Source organism: Tupaia chinensis, unplaced genomic scaffold (assembly GCF_000334495.1).
Source record: "Tupaia chinensis unplaced genomic scaffold, TupChi_1.0 Scaffold148091_1, whole genome shotgun sequence".
NCBI lineage: Eukaryota > Metazoa > Chordata > Mammalia > Scandentia > Tupaiidae > Tupaia > Tupaia belangeri.
The window spans coordinates 121,657-137,391 of record NW_006207942.1 but is presented as its reverse complement, the minus strand read 5'-3'; the positions used below and the strand labels follow the sequence as shown (position 1 = coordinate 137,391).

At 45.2% G+C, this 15,735-nt stretch overlaps 1 protein-coding gene across 11 annotated transcripts in view; it reads left to right on the top strand.

Moving 5' to 3' along the window:
* The first annotated feature begins 6 nt into the window (after nt 1-6).
* KDM5C (lysine demethylase 5C) overlaps nt 7-15,735 on the top strand; it is a 59,830-nt gene continuing 44,101 nt past the window's right edge. For 6 of the 11 annotated variants that reach the window (XM_027768960.1, XM_027768963.1, XM_027768962.1 and 3 more), the window contains exons 1-12: nt 7-244; nt 4,299-4,376; nt 7,024-7,146; nt 7,440-7,610; nt 8,118-8,252; nt 8,976-9,099; nt 9,198-9,379; nt 10,385-10,543; nt 12,894-13,013; nt 13,132-13,290; nt 14,709-14,890; nt 14,992-15,154. In XM_027768960.1, coding sequence (XP_027624761.1) covers nt 95-244; nt 4,299-4,376; nt 7,024-7,146; nt 7,440-7,610; nt 8,118-8,252; nt 8,976-9,099; nt 9,198-9,379; nt 10,385-10,543; nt 12,894-13,013; nt 13,132-13,290; nt 14,709-14,890; nt 14,992-15,154 — 1,746 coding nt within the window. In that variant the 5' untranslated portion in view covers nt 7-94. The remainder of the gene's footprint in view (nt 245-4,298; nt 4,377-7,023; nt 7,147-7,439; nt 7,611-8,117; nt 8,253-8,975; nt 9,100-9,197; nt 9,380-10,384; nt 10,544-12,893; nt 13,014-13,131; nt 13,291-14,708; nt 14,891-14,991; nt 15,155-15,735) is intronic. The other 5 variants (XM_027768959.1, XM_006170172.3, XM_006170174.3 and 2 more) reach the window with 2 other exon arrangements.

The following is a 15,735-nucleotide window of genomic DNA, read 5'->3' as shown; positions in this document are numbered from 1 at the left end:
GGAGCAGTGCCTCGGTTTCTAACAGCGGCGGCGCCATGAGTCCTTAAGGGCGGTCCGAGCCCTTCTGATCCTTGGCCCAGCCCTCGGGCCCACCATGGAGCCGGGGTCCGACGACTTCCTACCGCCGCCGGAGTGCCCGGTGTTTGAGCCTAGCTGGGCTGAGTTCCGAGACCCTCTTGGCTACATCGCGAAAATAAGGCCCATCGCCGAGAAGTCGGGCATTTGCAAGATCCGCCCACCCGCGGTAAGGCCCAGGGATGGTGGTAGCCGGCGGAGAAGTCTGGGGCGGAGGACGGCTCGAGTTGGGGAGATGGGATGGCTGTAACAGTTGTGGACACAGCATGGGTCAGAGAAAGGGTGGTGTTAGGCCCACAAGTGATCTAGGGTCAGAGACCCACCCCCTACTCCAGCTCTTCAGGATCACTGCTGGTTCAAGACTAGTGGGCGGGGGTAAGTTCACGGAAAGGCACCCCGTACATCTTAGTTAACTCCGACCACTCAGGTCAAGGCTCACTAAATAAGGCCTTGTCTCCAACTACTGTCATTAGTTCCCATAAGTGATCAGAGTGGTGTAGTGGAAAGGTTACAGCTCTGAAGGGAGACAGATCTGAATTCAAAACTCTATTTTGAAGCTTGGCAGTTGTGTGACCTTGGGCAAGTAAATGTAATGTCTCTGAGCCTGTGAAATGGGTCCTAGGAATGGTTATTTCGAGTACTGGGTTAAAGTAAGTAGCGTCTGTGTGTAGTACACATTAGATAAGTGGTAATTATTGTGACTCTGAAGGTGTTTGATGTGGTCATTGGTGTTTGCCCCCAAGTGAGTTGACTCATTTACTCACACCCTGCCAGGCCAGTTCATTTATGATAATATCCAGGCATGGCAGACCAGTCAGAAAAATCAGTCTCACAGAAAATGCTCCATCTGGCTTCCCAGGGAATTGTCCTCTTCTTTTCCTAGTTGAAGGGAACCTCAGGGCCTTTTCTGTACATCACCTGCCAGATTTGACTTCCTGTGGAGAGGCTTGGCGCAGTCGGCTTGGTGGTGGGATGTGAGTCCTACTCATAAAATTTCTGCTCTGGCCGGAGTGGAGGTCCTAGAGGGTAAAGCAATCTTGGGCCAGCAGAAACAGACTGGAGCTATGGAAATATGCCACCTTTGGAACATTTATTTCTCAGGGGTCAGCAGCAAAGGCAGATCTTTTCTCATAGGCCTGGCTTCAGGCCCGGAGAAGTCCCCCAAGGGCTAGGACAGGCTGCTGTCTTGCCAGCATGAAGGAGAAATGATGTCTGACCATTTGAAATCCCTTCAATAGCAGAAACTGGGTTTGGCTGTTCTAGGGTATTTGTGAGTGGGGACCTCTTGGCTGAAACAGATGGGAAGCCTCATTCCCACCTGAGGAGGGCACCATAGGCTTTCTTATCCAACTTGATGCTTTCTGGTGCTCAGCCACAGATCTAGGCTGGTTTCAAATGGATCCTCTGGGAGGTGTTAGGTGAGCTAATTTCTTCCTTGTTGGAGCCTGGCCACAGATCTCTGAGGTATCCTTGTCCATGGTGAAGGGAGTGTCACTGGGTAGCGAGAGGTCAGGAAGGCTAGCAGAAGGGAGAGTCTGGAGTCCTAGACAGCCTCAAGGAGTCACTCCTTGAAGTGATCAAACAGGCCTGTTGGAAAGAGGCATATTTGACACAGAGGGTAGGTGAGTCCTGAATTTCCTTTTTTTCTGTCTTGGACTTATTTATCCGGGTAGGTTGGCCTTGCACAGGTGTTGGTACCCAGTTTTAGGGGACTATGAGGGAGATGTATGACGTCCCAATTGTGCGTGCGTGTGTGCGTGTATTTTTATTTGTGTGTTTGTGACCAGCGGGGGGCCATCCTTTGTCATACTTCTTTTCTCTACCCCAGTAGTAGCCTTCCAATCCAAGAGACCTGTTTCTCTCTGGTTTTGTTTTGTTTTCTTCAGCTAGGGCTGTTCCTAGGCCACCTTTAGGCAGCTGACTGGTTGGTGTTTTAAGTGTTTAACCCAAGGGATGCTTAGGTCCAAAACGGGAACCTGCATATGAGTGGGTGCCTGGGAATTGCAGGTTTGCCTAAGGAAGACTGGTTTGGGGTCTGGATTACTGGGCAGACAACTGCTATATTTGGGAAGGTTGGGTGGGAGGAGAGTGTTGGTACCCTGGAGTAGACCCAAGGGAACTTGGAAAGATCTGGCATCAGGTAGCCAGCTTTTTTATCACCACATTCTAACAATCCTGACATAATGAACATTTGGCACAGAGTAGTATAGAACTGAGGTTTGCTGGACCTTTCTCAGCTGTCTTTTGCACAGCTCCTGCTCTAGGATTCCACTCCTGCCATTTCCTGTCAAGTGCTTGATATTACCTAGATTCTTGTTAGAACTTGATTCAGTGGGAAAGAATGACACCTGAAGTTTGGGGCTTGCACACCTTTCTACCTGGTTACCTGTGCTGGGGGAGGGGGGGGCAAAAGACATGAGGAGCTTGTCTGAACTTGAGCCATACCATTTTAGCCTACTCTTTTTCAACCCTCCTTCACTGACCCCCAGGTGTCTGCTACCTGCCATGGCTGGGGATAGGGTGGGAGTGGAATATATATGTCTGCAACTGTGAGTCCTCTGACCCCTATTCTAAAAGTATCGGTGCAGGAGAGGTCAGCAGCTTTGCTTTCTCTCTTACTGCTGTGTGAGTCCTCTGACCCCTATTCTAAAAGTATCGGTGCAGGAGAGGTCAGCAGCTTTGCTTTCTCTTTTACTGCTGTCTCTCCCACATGTATGCATGTGTATGAACACTGGTAGCCTGATGAAGTGCAAATAGCCTTGGACCAGAGATCAGAAAGCATAGGTTCTGGGGCCAGAAGGTGGCATGGTGATTAATTACTAGACTCCCATATGGTAGACTGCAGTTCAGGTTCTCGACCCAGTGGCTTGAAAATCATGGTGGGTGTGTGAATGTGTATACCCAAAATCCTGAGAGGAGAATAGAGAAGGGATTGTAGGGTGGCCATCTTAGGGACTGATGGGGGAATGGTGTGATTTCTCGTTTCTCTCTTTCTCTGGTGGCAAATGGTGGCAAAAACTTAAAAAAAAATAAAAAAGGGAGGGGGGATTTTAGTTTTGGCTATACCACACATTCACCATGTGATTAGGGAGAAGTTATATTCCTTGTCTGGGCCTCATTCTCTCCATTCATGAAATGAAGGCATTGGTCTCAGTTAATGCTACTTTCTTTTAGCCACCCCAATAGATACCAGGGCTCTGGGGAGGAAAGGGCTGCATAGGAAGTTGTGGGGGTGTTGGGGAGGGGGTTCTTTAAGACACCTGAATGAGATCCAATTGCCAGGGCAGAGTCTTCCTCCACTTTCATGATCTTCCCCCTCCCCCAGTTCTCCCATTCTTTGCCACCATAGTGGGGCATCACAGCATTTACCCCTGGGGCTTCCTCTCCTGCCTCTTCCTATACCTGGCATGTGTATGAGAGAGGACCCACAGGAAGCCTTCCACGCAGGGTGGGTGATGGGATGAGTGATGCAGATTCTCACTGCTCGTTCCTTGCTTTTTCCTTCAGGGCTTATCTCAGTCCCTTTAAACTGAGAGAACAGACATTCAAAAAGGCTCAAACCTTCAAATCCTGCTGGAATGGAGCTGAGCTACCTACCCTGCATGATTATTGGGTGGTAGGGTTAGCCTTTGTTGTCAAGTCTTAATAAAGATTTCTCTGAATGATATTTACATTTGAAAACCAGTTTAATCTTTCGTATTAGTCTTGTAAAGAAGCCAGGGTAGAATTTGTATTCTTACCTGACAGTTGAGAAAACAGATTCTGAAAAGTAAAATTTCTTAACTAGTAGTAGAACTAGAACCTGAACCCATGTCTTTTGATTCTAAATCCTGTGTGTTTTCCAGTATTCCCAAACCATATGTCATACAGCACGTGTCTAGGGGACAAGGGATTAATATGGGTGCGGGGAAGGTTAGGTCAACTGTTTTGATCTCCATCTCTCTTTCTTGAAATCTTGGCAACATACTGTTGGGAGGGACTCAGGAGAACTTTTCAAGGCATGTGCATGGGGCCTTGGATGTGGACATAAGGGGCTGCTAGATCCTTTTGTGAATTTTGGGGGGAAGTAAGTGTTGGTGGGTTGGATGTTTACCAGGTTAAAGGTGCCAGGGTGGCTAGAGGTTTGGGAAGGCAGGAAAGGGGTGCTGAGCTGCTTTTGGTGCCCACTGGTTTTGTACTATGTTGGGATAACCCAAGTTCCTTTCCCCTTTCTACCTTCTCAGGACTGGCAGCCACCCTTTGCTGTGGAAGTGGACAACTTTAGGTTTACCCCTCGAATCCAGCGGCTAAATGAGCTAGAGGTGAGAAGACTAACAGCTGTTAGTGGGGTTAGGAGAATGGATACTTGAGCTCTGATCCCACTTTTTTCATACCTTTTCTCTCTAAGGTACCTTATCTAACTAGGCCTTTATTCTCTCTTCTGTGAAATTGTATCCCTTTAGTGTGTCCCAGGGCATAGAAGAAGTTTTAGAGCTCTGAATATAACCAAGAACAGGGGCATTTAGCATTTCTGATTTGATAGCCCAAAGACTGGGGATATCCCTTTCCCACAAAGGTTTTCTACTTCTGAAGCTTCTCCTGTCAACTAACCTACCCTAGCTGGGTCAACAAAAGGGAAATATGGGGCTGGCTGAGACCCTTTCTTCTTCAGTCAGCTGAATGTTGCCTCATATATCCAATTCATCACAGGCCTGTGTTTCCTGCCTTCCCTCTGTGGTACTTGGTAAGGTGAGAGGTAAGGTAGATGGACAAAAACAACAAGAGAACTGGTCTATGTGAAGGCTGGAATGGTTAGATTTGGTCAGGGGTTCAGGCAGGCAGGCTTTTCTCCCCCTCCCTTTGTTCTGTACAGGAATACCAGGCCCATGGGGGTTCTCCACTAGGGGCTTGAGAATGCCCTAGAGTAGTGAGAGAGGGTTCTGTGAAGCCAGTTCCAGGTAAGGTCCTGGAGTTTTTCATGGAAGATGTAGGTTAGATATGTGCTACCCCCCACCACCACCCCCATTTTTATTTATCAGCAACCTTACTACCAGGTTATTGGGAAAATTATGACGTATTTTGCATAGAAAAATGTCATGACTTTCTCGACAACCTAATAGTTGTCCTTAAATGGTGGGGGGGTTGTGGGGGGAATAGGGATGTTAGGCCCAACTGAATACCCATAACCCAAAAGTGTATTTCTCTTCTAAACCATAGTTCTTCAGCCTTGGCACTATTGACATTTTGGGCAAGATAATTTTTTATTGCTGTCCTGTGCATGGTAGGATGTTTGTCAGTGTCCCTGACTCCTTTTTGTTTTTTTTTTCCCCCCTCCCTTTAAAATTTTCATCAGATGGTGTATGTGCTCACTGGAGAGAGAAAGTGAGAAAGCACCCCTCTCCCCCCATGGGAGATGGACACACCACAATCCCTTTTTCTACATTTCTCCCTCCTTTCAGTATTTTGGGCATGTAAACACATATGCCTGGTATGTTTTACAAGCCACTCTGTGTCTTGGACTTGAACCATGTGGAATCAAACCACTTTAACTACCACCCCACAGAGCTGATCTACAACATCCGTAACTTCTACCCATTAAATGCCAGTAGTGCGCTTTCCTGGTTATGACAACCAAAAATGTCTCCAGACATAGCTAAATGTCCCCTGGGGATCAAAATCTCCCCTCATTGAGAACAACTGTTTTATACTCAGGCTAGATGCTGTTCTACTCAGGCCAAAGTTATCTCTTGTAAGGGGTACAGGTTCCTTAAGGAAATAGATCTGACCAAATCTGTGAGGGAACAGCTGGGACCGGGTATTGCCTAGCATAGGACAAGGGCAGGTTTTCCAGAGAGGGAGGGCTGGCTAATGAAGGGGAGAAGCAAAGATGAGGCCAAAGTCAAAAAGCTAAAAGGTTGAAGTGGAGGGACTTATGTGCCTGCCCCCTTTAAGGATGCTCATAGTCAAGAGCCATAGGTCATTTCTTTCTACAAAACTGAGATCTTTGAGGAAAGACCTTAGTTTTCTTCAGCTATGAACTGAAATAAATATTCTTGTTCCTCCTGATGAAATTAGCTCAAGGTATGAATGATCATGATTATCCAGTTCTCCCTAGAACCAGTCCCCTTGACTGGAGTGAGAAGATTATAGATTGAGGCCCTTGGGTGCTCTTCTTGCATCCCTGAGATTTCTGGGAAGCATACTACATACCTTGTTCCTAAAATCTCTGGCCCATGTCAGGTTCTGGGTTGGCCAGATGCCAGTGCTACTTCAGTACACATCTCTTAGTTTTTCATGCCATTCCATCTATAATCTGCACTCTTCACCTGTCAGCTGTCACAGAGCAATTTTAGCAGTGCATAAGGACGTGAATGTGCTCCTTTTTGGAGCCTTCATTCTCTGAAACATACCTAGATATAATTCCAGAGTTTCCAGAGGGCCTTCACTGGTCCTCTCATTAAGTCCACCCCTCTTGGGTAAGTGGACGGGGCAGTTTTTTTATTTTCCTATAATAATAATGATAGTAAATGTATCCAGAGTAGAACTGATTTGCCCAGGCTATACAGCATATAGCAGAAGGAAAGCTAAAACTAAGTTACTTAACATCCAAATACCTTGGTGCTTGCTGTATTAGTTAACTCCTCCTCTGAGTCTCTGTTTCCTCATCTGAGTATTATCAGAACATGATAATTAATACATGACCCTATCAGGGAGACTGAGAGGGAATGCATGTAAAGTTTTGACTTTGACCCTCTCTTTGAGACCTTGGGCTTCTCTGATTGATTAGAAGATGACAGAGATGAGAGAGGTAGGGCTAAGCACTGTCTAGAACATGGGATTAAGTACATTGGGGGAAGTGCTAGGTAGTTTATGTGGGCTACACTGTACTCTCTCTCTTCTTTAAGATTGGGCCAGAAGACAAGGGTCAGGGGAAGAGGGTGGCCAGCCTCTTAGCCATTTTTTCTTCAGGCCCAGACAAGAGTGAAACTGAACTACTTGGACCAGATTGCCAAATTCTGGGAAATCCAGGGCTCCTCCTTAAAGATTCCCAATGTAGAACGGCGGATCTTGGATCTCTACAGCCTCAGCAAAGTAAGAACAGGTTTTTCCCCAAACACCCCCAACCTTGACCTCAGTAGCTTTGGTACTCTGTGGGCACCCGTGGTTTGGATATTGGATCTCTAGATTGCAATGAAGGGCATAGCCTGGTAGCATATAAGGTGTCATCAGAATGTTTTCACATCTTCTGCTACAATTTAAGGTTGGGATAAGGGGATAGTCCCTAGTGAAGTGAGGGGTTGGCATTGTCCTCATTGCCCTTTTTACAGTTCTACTCTCTCATGAACTTATAGTACATCCATGTCCCTTCCTGCTTGTCTTTTCAGATTGTGGTGGAGGAAGGTGGTTATGAAGCCATCTGCAAGGACCGTCGGTGGGCCCGGGTGGCCCAGCGCCTCAACTACCCACCAGGCAAAAATATTGGCTCCCTGCTACGTTCCCATTATGAACGCATTGTTTATCCCTATGAGATGTACCAGTCTGGAGCCAACCTTGTGGTGAGGATGCCAGGGTGAGGGCGGAGTGAGGCTTTACCCTCAGACACAGATTTCTACACTTGCTCTTAATGTGGAACTGGTACAACAGACTGGAAACCTCTACCCTTTCCTAGTGGTGCTTATTTTCTTCCCATACTACCAAGGGTTAGAGGTCCTGGAGCTATATGTAGGGCCAGCCTACTATCTGTTTTGTGGCAAGGTCTTAACTGATAGAGGAATTTAGAGAAGGGCAAGCTCTTCGGGGCTAGAGAAGTCTAAGAAAAGGTGGAGTCTAATTTACTTGGGGAGATGATTAGAAGAAGGAATGACTTAAGCAAAGGAACTAAGAAGGCTTCCTAAAGTATGTTCTGGATGTGATGAAAAACAGTTGAATAGGAGTTACTGATGTTGGCTAGGTTGGTAGACCATGATTTTGGTTTTCACTGGGTGAGGGTAGATAGAAGTCCATGCTGTTGGTTGGCTGGAGCCCCATGCCCTGACCCTTACCCTCCCCTGTCTTGTCCCCAGCAGTGTAACACACGTCCATTTGATAATGAGGAGAAAGACAAGGAATATAAACCTCACAGCATCCCCCTTCGACAGTCTGTGCAACCTTCCAAGTTCAATAGCTATGGCCGGCGCGCCAAGAGACTGCAACCTGATGTGAGTACTCTTCTTCTAACTTAGAGCTTTGGATGGAGAAAGTCTTCCTTTTCCCTCTTGCCAAGGCTATATTCCCTGTTCCATTCTCTCTTTTCTCATTTTGAGTTCTTCCAAATGTTAGTGTACTTCCTTCTGGTTTCATTCTTGCTTTTTTCTCCACTCTTAGCTGAGCTGCTGAATTTGGTCTTGATCACATCTTTTGCATGTTTGCCTTCTTGCCTGTTTCGCTCCTTTCCTGACTTGCTCTGCTCAGAGAGGTAGAACTCTTCTTTCTCCTTACCTATATCCTATTTTCAGACAGAAGCTTATGTGCCAGGCATTCTTCTCAGTACTGGGGATATAGCAGAGAACAAGATACAGATCCCTGGGCTTATTGAAACATGTAATTTAGCAGATCATATTAGTCACTGATATTTATTGGTAATACCAGGCACTTATATATGTTATCCCTAAACTTCCTTACAGTTATAAGATAGGAGTAAATACTCTTCATTTAAAGTTAGGAAAACTGAGACCCGGTCTTTAATTGCTTTCCAAGAGAGGACTGAAGAGGGAGCTCATTTACCCTTATTCTCCAAAAAGCAACTCTGACTTCTTGCCCTGCCCCTTCTGTGCCTTAGTCCCTAGCATGATCAGGTGATATATAATCTGACTATTGTTCTTCTAGAATGGAACAGTCGGCTCCAGATAGCAGTTTTGATTCATTCCCTTCTTTTCTCACAGCCGGAACCCACAGAGGAAGACATTGAAAAGAATCCAGAGCTAAAGAAGCTACAAATATATGGGGCAGGCCCTAAAATGATGGGGCTGGGCCTTATGGCTAAGGATAAGACTCTACGGAAGAAAGGTGAGGCCTAATAAGCTGGGGATGGCCTTACCTGGGGAGAGGAAGCAGACTCCGAAGTGTCCCAGACCTATGTCTAGAGCCACTTTTTTCTCTACCAGATAAGGAAGGGCCTGAGTGTCCCCCTACCGTAGTGGTGAAGGAGGAGTCAGGGGTGGATGTGAAGGTGGAATCAGCCTCACCCAAGACCTTCCTGGAGAGCAAGGAGGAGCTGAGTCATAGCCCAGAGCCCTGCACCAAGATGACCATGCGACTGCGGAGGAACCACAGCAATGCCCAGTTTGTAAGGACCTAGCCCAGACTTCCTAATGCTCTGCTTCTCATCCCTTCAATGAGCATTTTCCCAGCATGGTACTGGACCAGGTTGTATTAAGCAGAAAAGCAGGCCTGGTGGTCCCTGCCCTCAGGTAGCTCACCTAATTGGGGAAACAAAGCCAACATGGAACAAAGAACAAGAAAGGGTGATCAAGTGATGTCAAGATGAAGTGCTGGAAGGTCCAGAAAAAGAGACTCACTTTCCATTGCTTCAGGATAAAGGCTAAGCTCCTCATAACTATGCATGATCCAGTCCCTGCTGACCTGTAGCTTCATTCCCCAGCACTGCCCACCTCACTCCTCTGCTATAGCTACACTGAACTACTTTTAGGTATGTTTGTTTTTTTTTACCCTGAGATGCACCATGCTCTTTCATTTCTCTGTCCTTAAGCACTTGGTGTATCCTCTGCCTGTGCTCTGCCCCGTTGCCAAGCTTCAATTTTCCTTCAGGTTTCAGCCAGTTATAAGTTTCACCTTTTTAGTGACGTCCTTCCTCAGGACCACTCCTCCTATCTCCAGCTGATTTAACTGTTTCCTCCTCTAGGCTTCCACAGTTCCTTTTTTGGGCCACCATTGGTAGTTTTTAATTTTCATGAACACATGTCTCTAGAGAGCCCTTGGAAGGCAGATACCATATCACCCATCTTTGTACCACAGAATCCAGCATAGTGCTCAACACTGGTTCATCAAGTATTTGTTGAATGAATACAATAGAGGGAATTCAACACTGAATGGTAAAAATTGCACTCATAGCTCTGCCTGCTTGTTTGGGGATATGGTATATGGTACACATGTACAGTTGAACTCCAGGCCTAGTGCGATGAGCCATGAATGATATAGGGCCATGAATGATACCCCAGTAAGCACAGTGCATTTCCAGTGGGACCTCTCTGGACTAGGGTACTGTCTGGAGGAGCCTGATGTTTGAAGGCTGGACAGGGCTTAGGTTAACTTTTGTTCCCTCCCCTGGCAGATTGAGTCATACGTGTGCCGCATGTGTTCCCGAGGGGATGAAGATGACAAGCTCCTGCTGTGTGATGGCTGTGATGACAACTACCATATCTTCTGCTTGCTGCCTCCTCTTCCTGAGATCCCCAAGGGTGTCTGGCGGTGCCCAAAGTGTGTCATGGCGGTAAGGCCTCCGATAATCAGTCCACATCTGTTTCATAGGATACCCTTACTTTCCTTCATCTGGCCTTACTGAGGGCAGCCTCCTGGCTCAGCCATAGTCTTAGGTTTTGGATCTCTGGGGTATATGGAGTTAGGCTGGGCAGAGTTTGGGGAGAAAGAAAGGAGGATTAGGCTCAACATTTGCTTCTGTCCTCTGGGAATTTTCACCACCTAGGGAGCTAAGCAGCATGATTAAGTAGATTGTATGTGGTAATACATAAGCTCATGTTAAAGTGTGTGAAAAACTGGGGTTTACAAATTCAGAGGATAGAAAAATAACTGAAGGTGATAATTGAGGAAGACATCAGGAATGAGACAACAGGAATATGAAGAAAATGTTCTTTTGATTTCTAAGTATTCTGATTTTTTTATTGTTGTTTTTTAAAGAAAGCTTGGAAAACAGACAAATTACTTATCATTCCACCACCTAGAGATGACCTGGTATATTCTCATCTTTTTGCTGTGTTTATATACAACTATCTTTAACAAGTTTGGGATCTTGTTAATGTGTTTTCATTTATAATTTCACAATCTTTTTTGGTTTTATTAAACTTATTCAGGTTATTATTTTTTTTTTCTTTTAGAGTAGCTATTATATGGGTATACTATTTATGGTATCCCTTTTATCTAAAACACATGTGACTGCAAGTGTTTTGGATTTTGGACTATTTGCATAAACATATGAGATACCTTGGGAATGCGACCCCAGTCTAAACATAAAATTCATTTACATTTCATGTACATCTCAAGCCTCAAGGTAATTATATATGACATACACACACACACATATATAGGTAATTATATACATATATATATATATATATATAATTTTTAAAAATTTTATTTATTTATTTCTTTATTTGACCAGAGAGGGACAGAGAGAGAGAGAGAGAGAGAAAGAAAGCTTCCAGGTCCGGGACTCGACCCACAGTTGGCCATGTAGGAGTCCAGTGCCCCTAACCACCATGCCACCTGTTGGTTCCATTATATGATATTTTTGTATTGTAGTGTCTTGACTGACTCTCATATGAGGCCAAGTGTGGAATTTTCCACTTGTGGCAACATGTCAGTGCTCAAAAACTTTCAGATTTTGGATTATTTCAGGTTTTTAGGTTAGGGGTGTTCAACCTTTATTCAGTTATTTTCCTCCTATTGTGATATTTAGGTTGATTTGCAGGGATATAGACTTTAACTATAAGAGGTCAGAAGGCATTCCAGATGGGGGGTGGCGGGGCATGGGGTGGGGTGGGGAATGGAGGAACAGCAGTAGAGTGTGTATAGTGTGGAGAGGGGAAGGAAGGAGAGTAGCTGAAGCATCAGTGAAGGCCAGGGAAGTCTGGCAGATTTTCATGAGCCTTCTACTTTTATCCAAATTTTTGGTGCTCGTCACCTACATTTCCCTTTGGTCTCTTGCTTATCTTAGAGATTCACCTGTGGTTGTAAATACCAGTTGTGTACATGCACACAGATACATGAACAGGCACACACAGATGACGAAAGACTAGAGCAGTATATAATGGATTTGACTGAGGTAGAGATTCTAGTGGAAAGAAGTTTGAACACCAACAGTATCATGGACAAGAAGACTGTAGGTTCTCCTTGGGTCTGTTTTTTAAGTGATTATAAGCCAGTTGGCCAGATTGACATTTATTTTTCAGGCAGGAGTAAGGCATCTCTGATTCTGGGCTGCATCCATGAACATAGGTACAAAGTGAGGTAGATCCAAGTCTAAAGAAGAGGAATAGTGTAGAGTTTGACACTATAGAAGCTGGTCATTTTCTTTTCTGTCCTCCAAGGTACAAGAATATTCAGTGCCATTTTCCCAGGCTTACAGTTCTAGTCTGAGCATAAAAAAGCTTCCCTAAGTGCCCTGCATAAACTCACATTTTAGCTAGAGAGAAAAATTGGTGACAGAAGAGCAGAAGGATAGCATATTTGGGTCATAGCACATGGTTTAGATAGTGAAGTCCTAAAGGCAGAAAAGAACATGAGTTATAGTGGTGGGGGACTTCCTGAAGGCTGTAGTACTAGAGTTGAGTTTTGAAGAATCATTGAAACAAAGTAAGAAGAGACCTTCCAGTAGGGAGAAACTATGAGCAAAAGCATGATGGAAGTGCACTTGAGAAATAAAAGAATACATAAGCTGAAGTGGTAAGAGAAAAAAGTAGATTTATAATAAGACCTGCCTCAGGGGCCTTGAGCACAGACCTAAGGTGGTTCTCCCTCCCTACTCTTAGACCATATTCTAGCTCATAGAGGATTTTCCACCTCTATGCTTCTGTCTTGGTGACATGTTCTGCATTGGGTTTCAGGAGTGTAAACGGCCCCCTGAAGCCTTTGGCTTTGAGCAGGCTACCCGGGAATACACTTTGCAGAGCTTTGGCGAGATGGCCGACTCCTTTAAAGCTGACTACTTCAACATGCCTGTGCACGTAGGTGATGGAGGGCTGGGATGTTGTAAATTTTGGTGCTTGATGGGCTCAGTTCATCTGGGTCAATGGGGCTGCCATATGATGGGCCATAGTCGTCTACTACTTCTGTTTCCCCTAGATGGTGCCCACAGAACTTGTGGAGAAGGAGTTCTGGCGGCTGGTGAATAGCATTGAGGAAGATGTGACTGTTGAGTATGGGGCTGACATCCATTCCAAAGAATTTGGCAGTGGTTTCCCTGTCAGTGACAGCAAGCGGCACTTAACCCCTGAGGAGGAGGTGAGTGGATGGGCGATTCGTGGTTACATGTCAGCTTCGTGAGCTTAGGCACGTCATTTAGTCCCTGACAGACTCAGTATTTCTCTAAGATGAAGGTAATTATGCCTTACATAGTTGCTGTGAGATTCAGGTGAAATGCGTGTAAAAGCACAGCCAAGGGCCAGCCCCATAGTGCAGTGGTTAAGTGCTATGTAGAAGAAACTGGATTCCACATGGCTGACCACTGTTCAGATTCGACCCCAGAGGCCTGAAAAACACTAGGTGTTGTCTGTGCATGTAGTCAAAATCCTGACTAGAAGGAGAAATGGAGGAGAGGGGATTGCAGCATGATCAGATCCTATTGCAGAAGGGAAAGGGCCCTTGTGAGGGTGTGTGCGCGGTCAGGCATGCGCTTGCGAGCATGCGCACCCTTGCTCACTCGCTCTGGCACACAATGTGACCTCCATCATTAAAAATAAAAAGATAAGAAAGAATATAGCTTAGTATTCAGGATATGTAGAGATAAGATAGGTTCTTTTCATCTTCTGCACCTTTTTCTTTATCTACCTTGCATATTTTTTGTAAGAATTAAATGAAGGGGACCTGCAGCTGGTGTGGTGGTTAAGGGGCTAGACACTCCCACATGGCTGACCATGGTTCAAGTCCCAAACTTGGTGGCTTGCTTTCTCCCCCCCCCCCTCTCTGGTCAAATTAAAATAAATAAAAAAAATAAATAAAAGAATTCTTAAAAAAAAAAAAATGAAATGAAGGGACTTGCAGATGACATAACGGTTATGTTGCTGAACTTGTACATAGTCGACTCATTTGATCCTGGACCTGATGGTGTAAATCTCATGTTGGGCACATGTCTGTGCATGCCCAAGATCCTGAAAGGACAGTAGAGGAGAAGGGATGGTGGCCTGGCCATGTTCCCTGAGGGGTGATTTCTTACTTTTTTGTCTCGGTCTCTATGGCAAGCACATGCACCCTATAGCAAAAAACTCTCTTTAAAAAAAAAAAAAGAATCAAATGAAAAAGTGTATGAAATAACGTGGCAGGGTGCCTGGTTCATTCGTAAGAAATATTCAAGGAATAGGATTCATATGTGCAGGAAAAAATAATGGCCTAGGCCTACCTTAAGGGAAGGGTGCATTTTTGTCCAGAGTAGGGATTTTTAACTTGCAGATAGTATTGTTTTGGTAGGTGGAAATATCTGTAAAGCTCCCTGAAATCGAAGTGGATGAATTGAAATACATTTGGCGAGGGGGGGGGGGGGGCTATGAATATTTCTTAGTGGGGGGGGGGCGCTATAGATATTTCTTAGATGTTTCAAAAAAGTTTGTGACCTTAAAATTTAGGTTCCCTAGGTCAAAACAAATAATTTAAAATCTCCATTCCTAACATAACTTTCTAAGTTGCACAAATACTTTGCCTAACAGGAATATGCTACCAGTGGTTGGAACCTGAATGTGATGCCAGTGTTGGAACAGTCTGTACTGTGCCACATCAATGCAGATATCTCTGGCATGAAGGTGCCCTGGCTCTACGTAGGCATGGTTTTCTCAGCATTTTGCTGGCATATTGAAGATCACTGGAGTTACTCCATTAACTACCTCCACTGGTGAGGGGTGTGCCCTGGGGAGTTAGGGAGGCAGTCAGGGTGGGATTCCTACATCACCACATGTGTAACCACTCTGTGTATCCTCATTTCAACCTGCACAGGGGTGAGCCGAAGACCTGGTATGGGGTACCATCACTGGCAGCAGAACATTTGGAAGAAGTGATGAAGAAGCTGACACCTGAACTCTTTGATAGCCAGCCTGACCTCCTGCACCAACTTGTCACCCTCATGAATCCCAATACCCTCATGTCCCATGGCGTGCCGGTGAGTGCCCAGGACATAAGGGCAAGGGGTCAGAATGACTTAATGATGTCCTTTGTAGTGGTGGTGGCTGTCCTGGTTTGGAATCTACCCCTGCCCTTTTCCCATTCCTGTTCTGTCTTAATTGGGCCATGGTGTTTTTTTTTTTAAGAGTTATTTTTATTTAATTTTATTTATTATTATTATTTTTAAAGTGAGAAAGCAAGCTGCCAGATCTAGAATGAGAGAGAGGGAGAGAGAGAGAGAGCGCCTGCATGTGCGCAAGCTGCCAGGCCCGAGACTTGAACCACAGTCAGCCATGAGGGAGTTCAGTACCTTAACCACCATGCCACCTACTGGCCCTGAGCTATGGTTTTAACCGCTGTAATAGAGAACCAGGATAATAGTGGTTAAAGGCCAGCAGGTGGCTTGGTGGTTAAGGGCACTGGCCAACCACGGTTCAAATCCTGAACCTGGTGGCTTGCTTTCTTTCTCTCTCTTTCTCTGTCCCTCTCTGACCAAATTACAATAAATACATAAGTAAATAAAGTTAAGTAGAATCATTCTTTGAAAAAATCAAATATATGATTTTTTTTTTTTTTTGG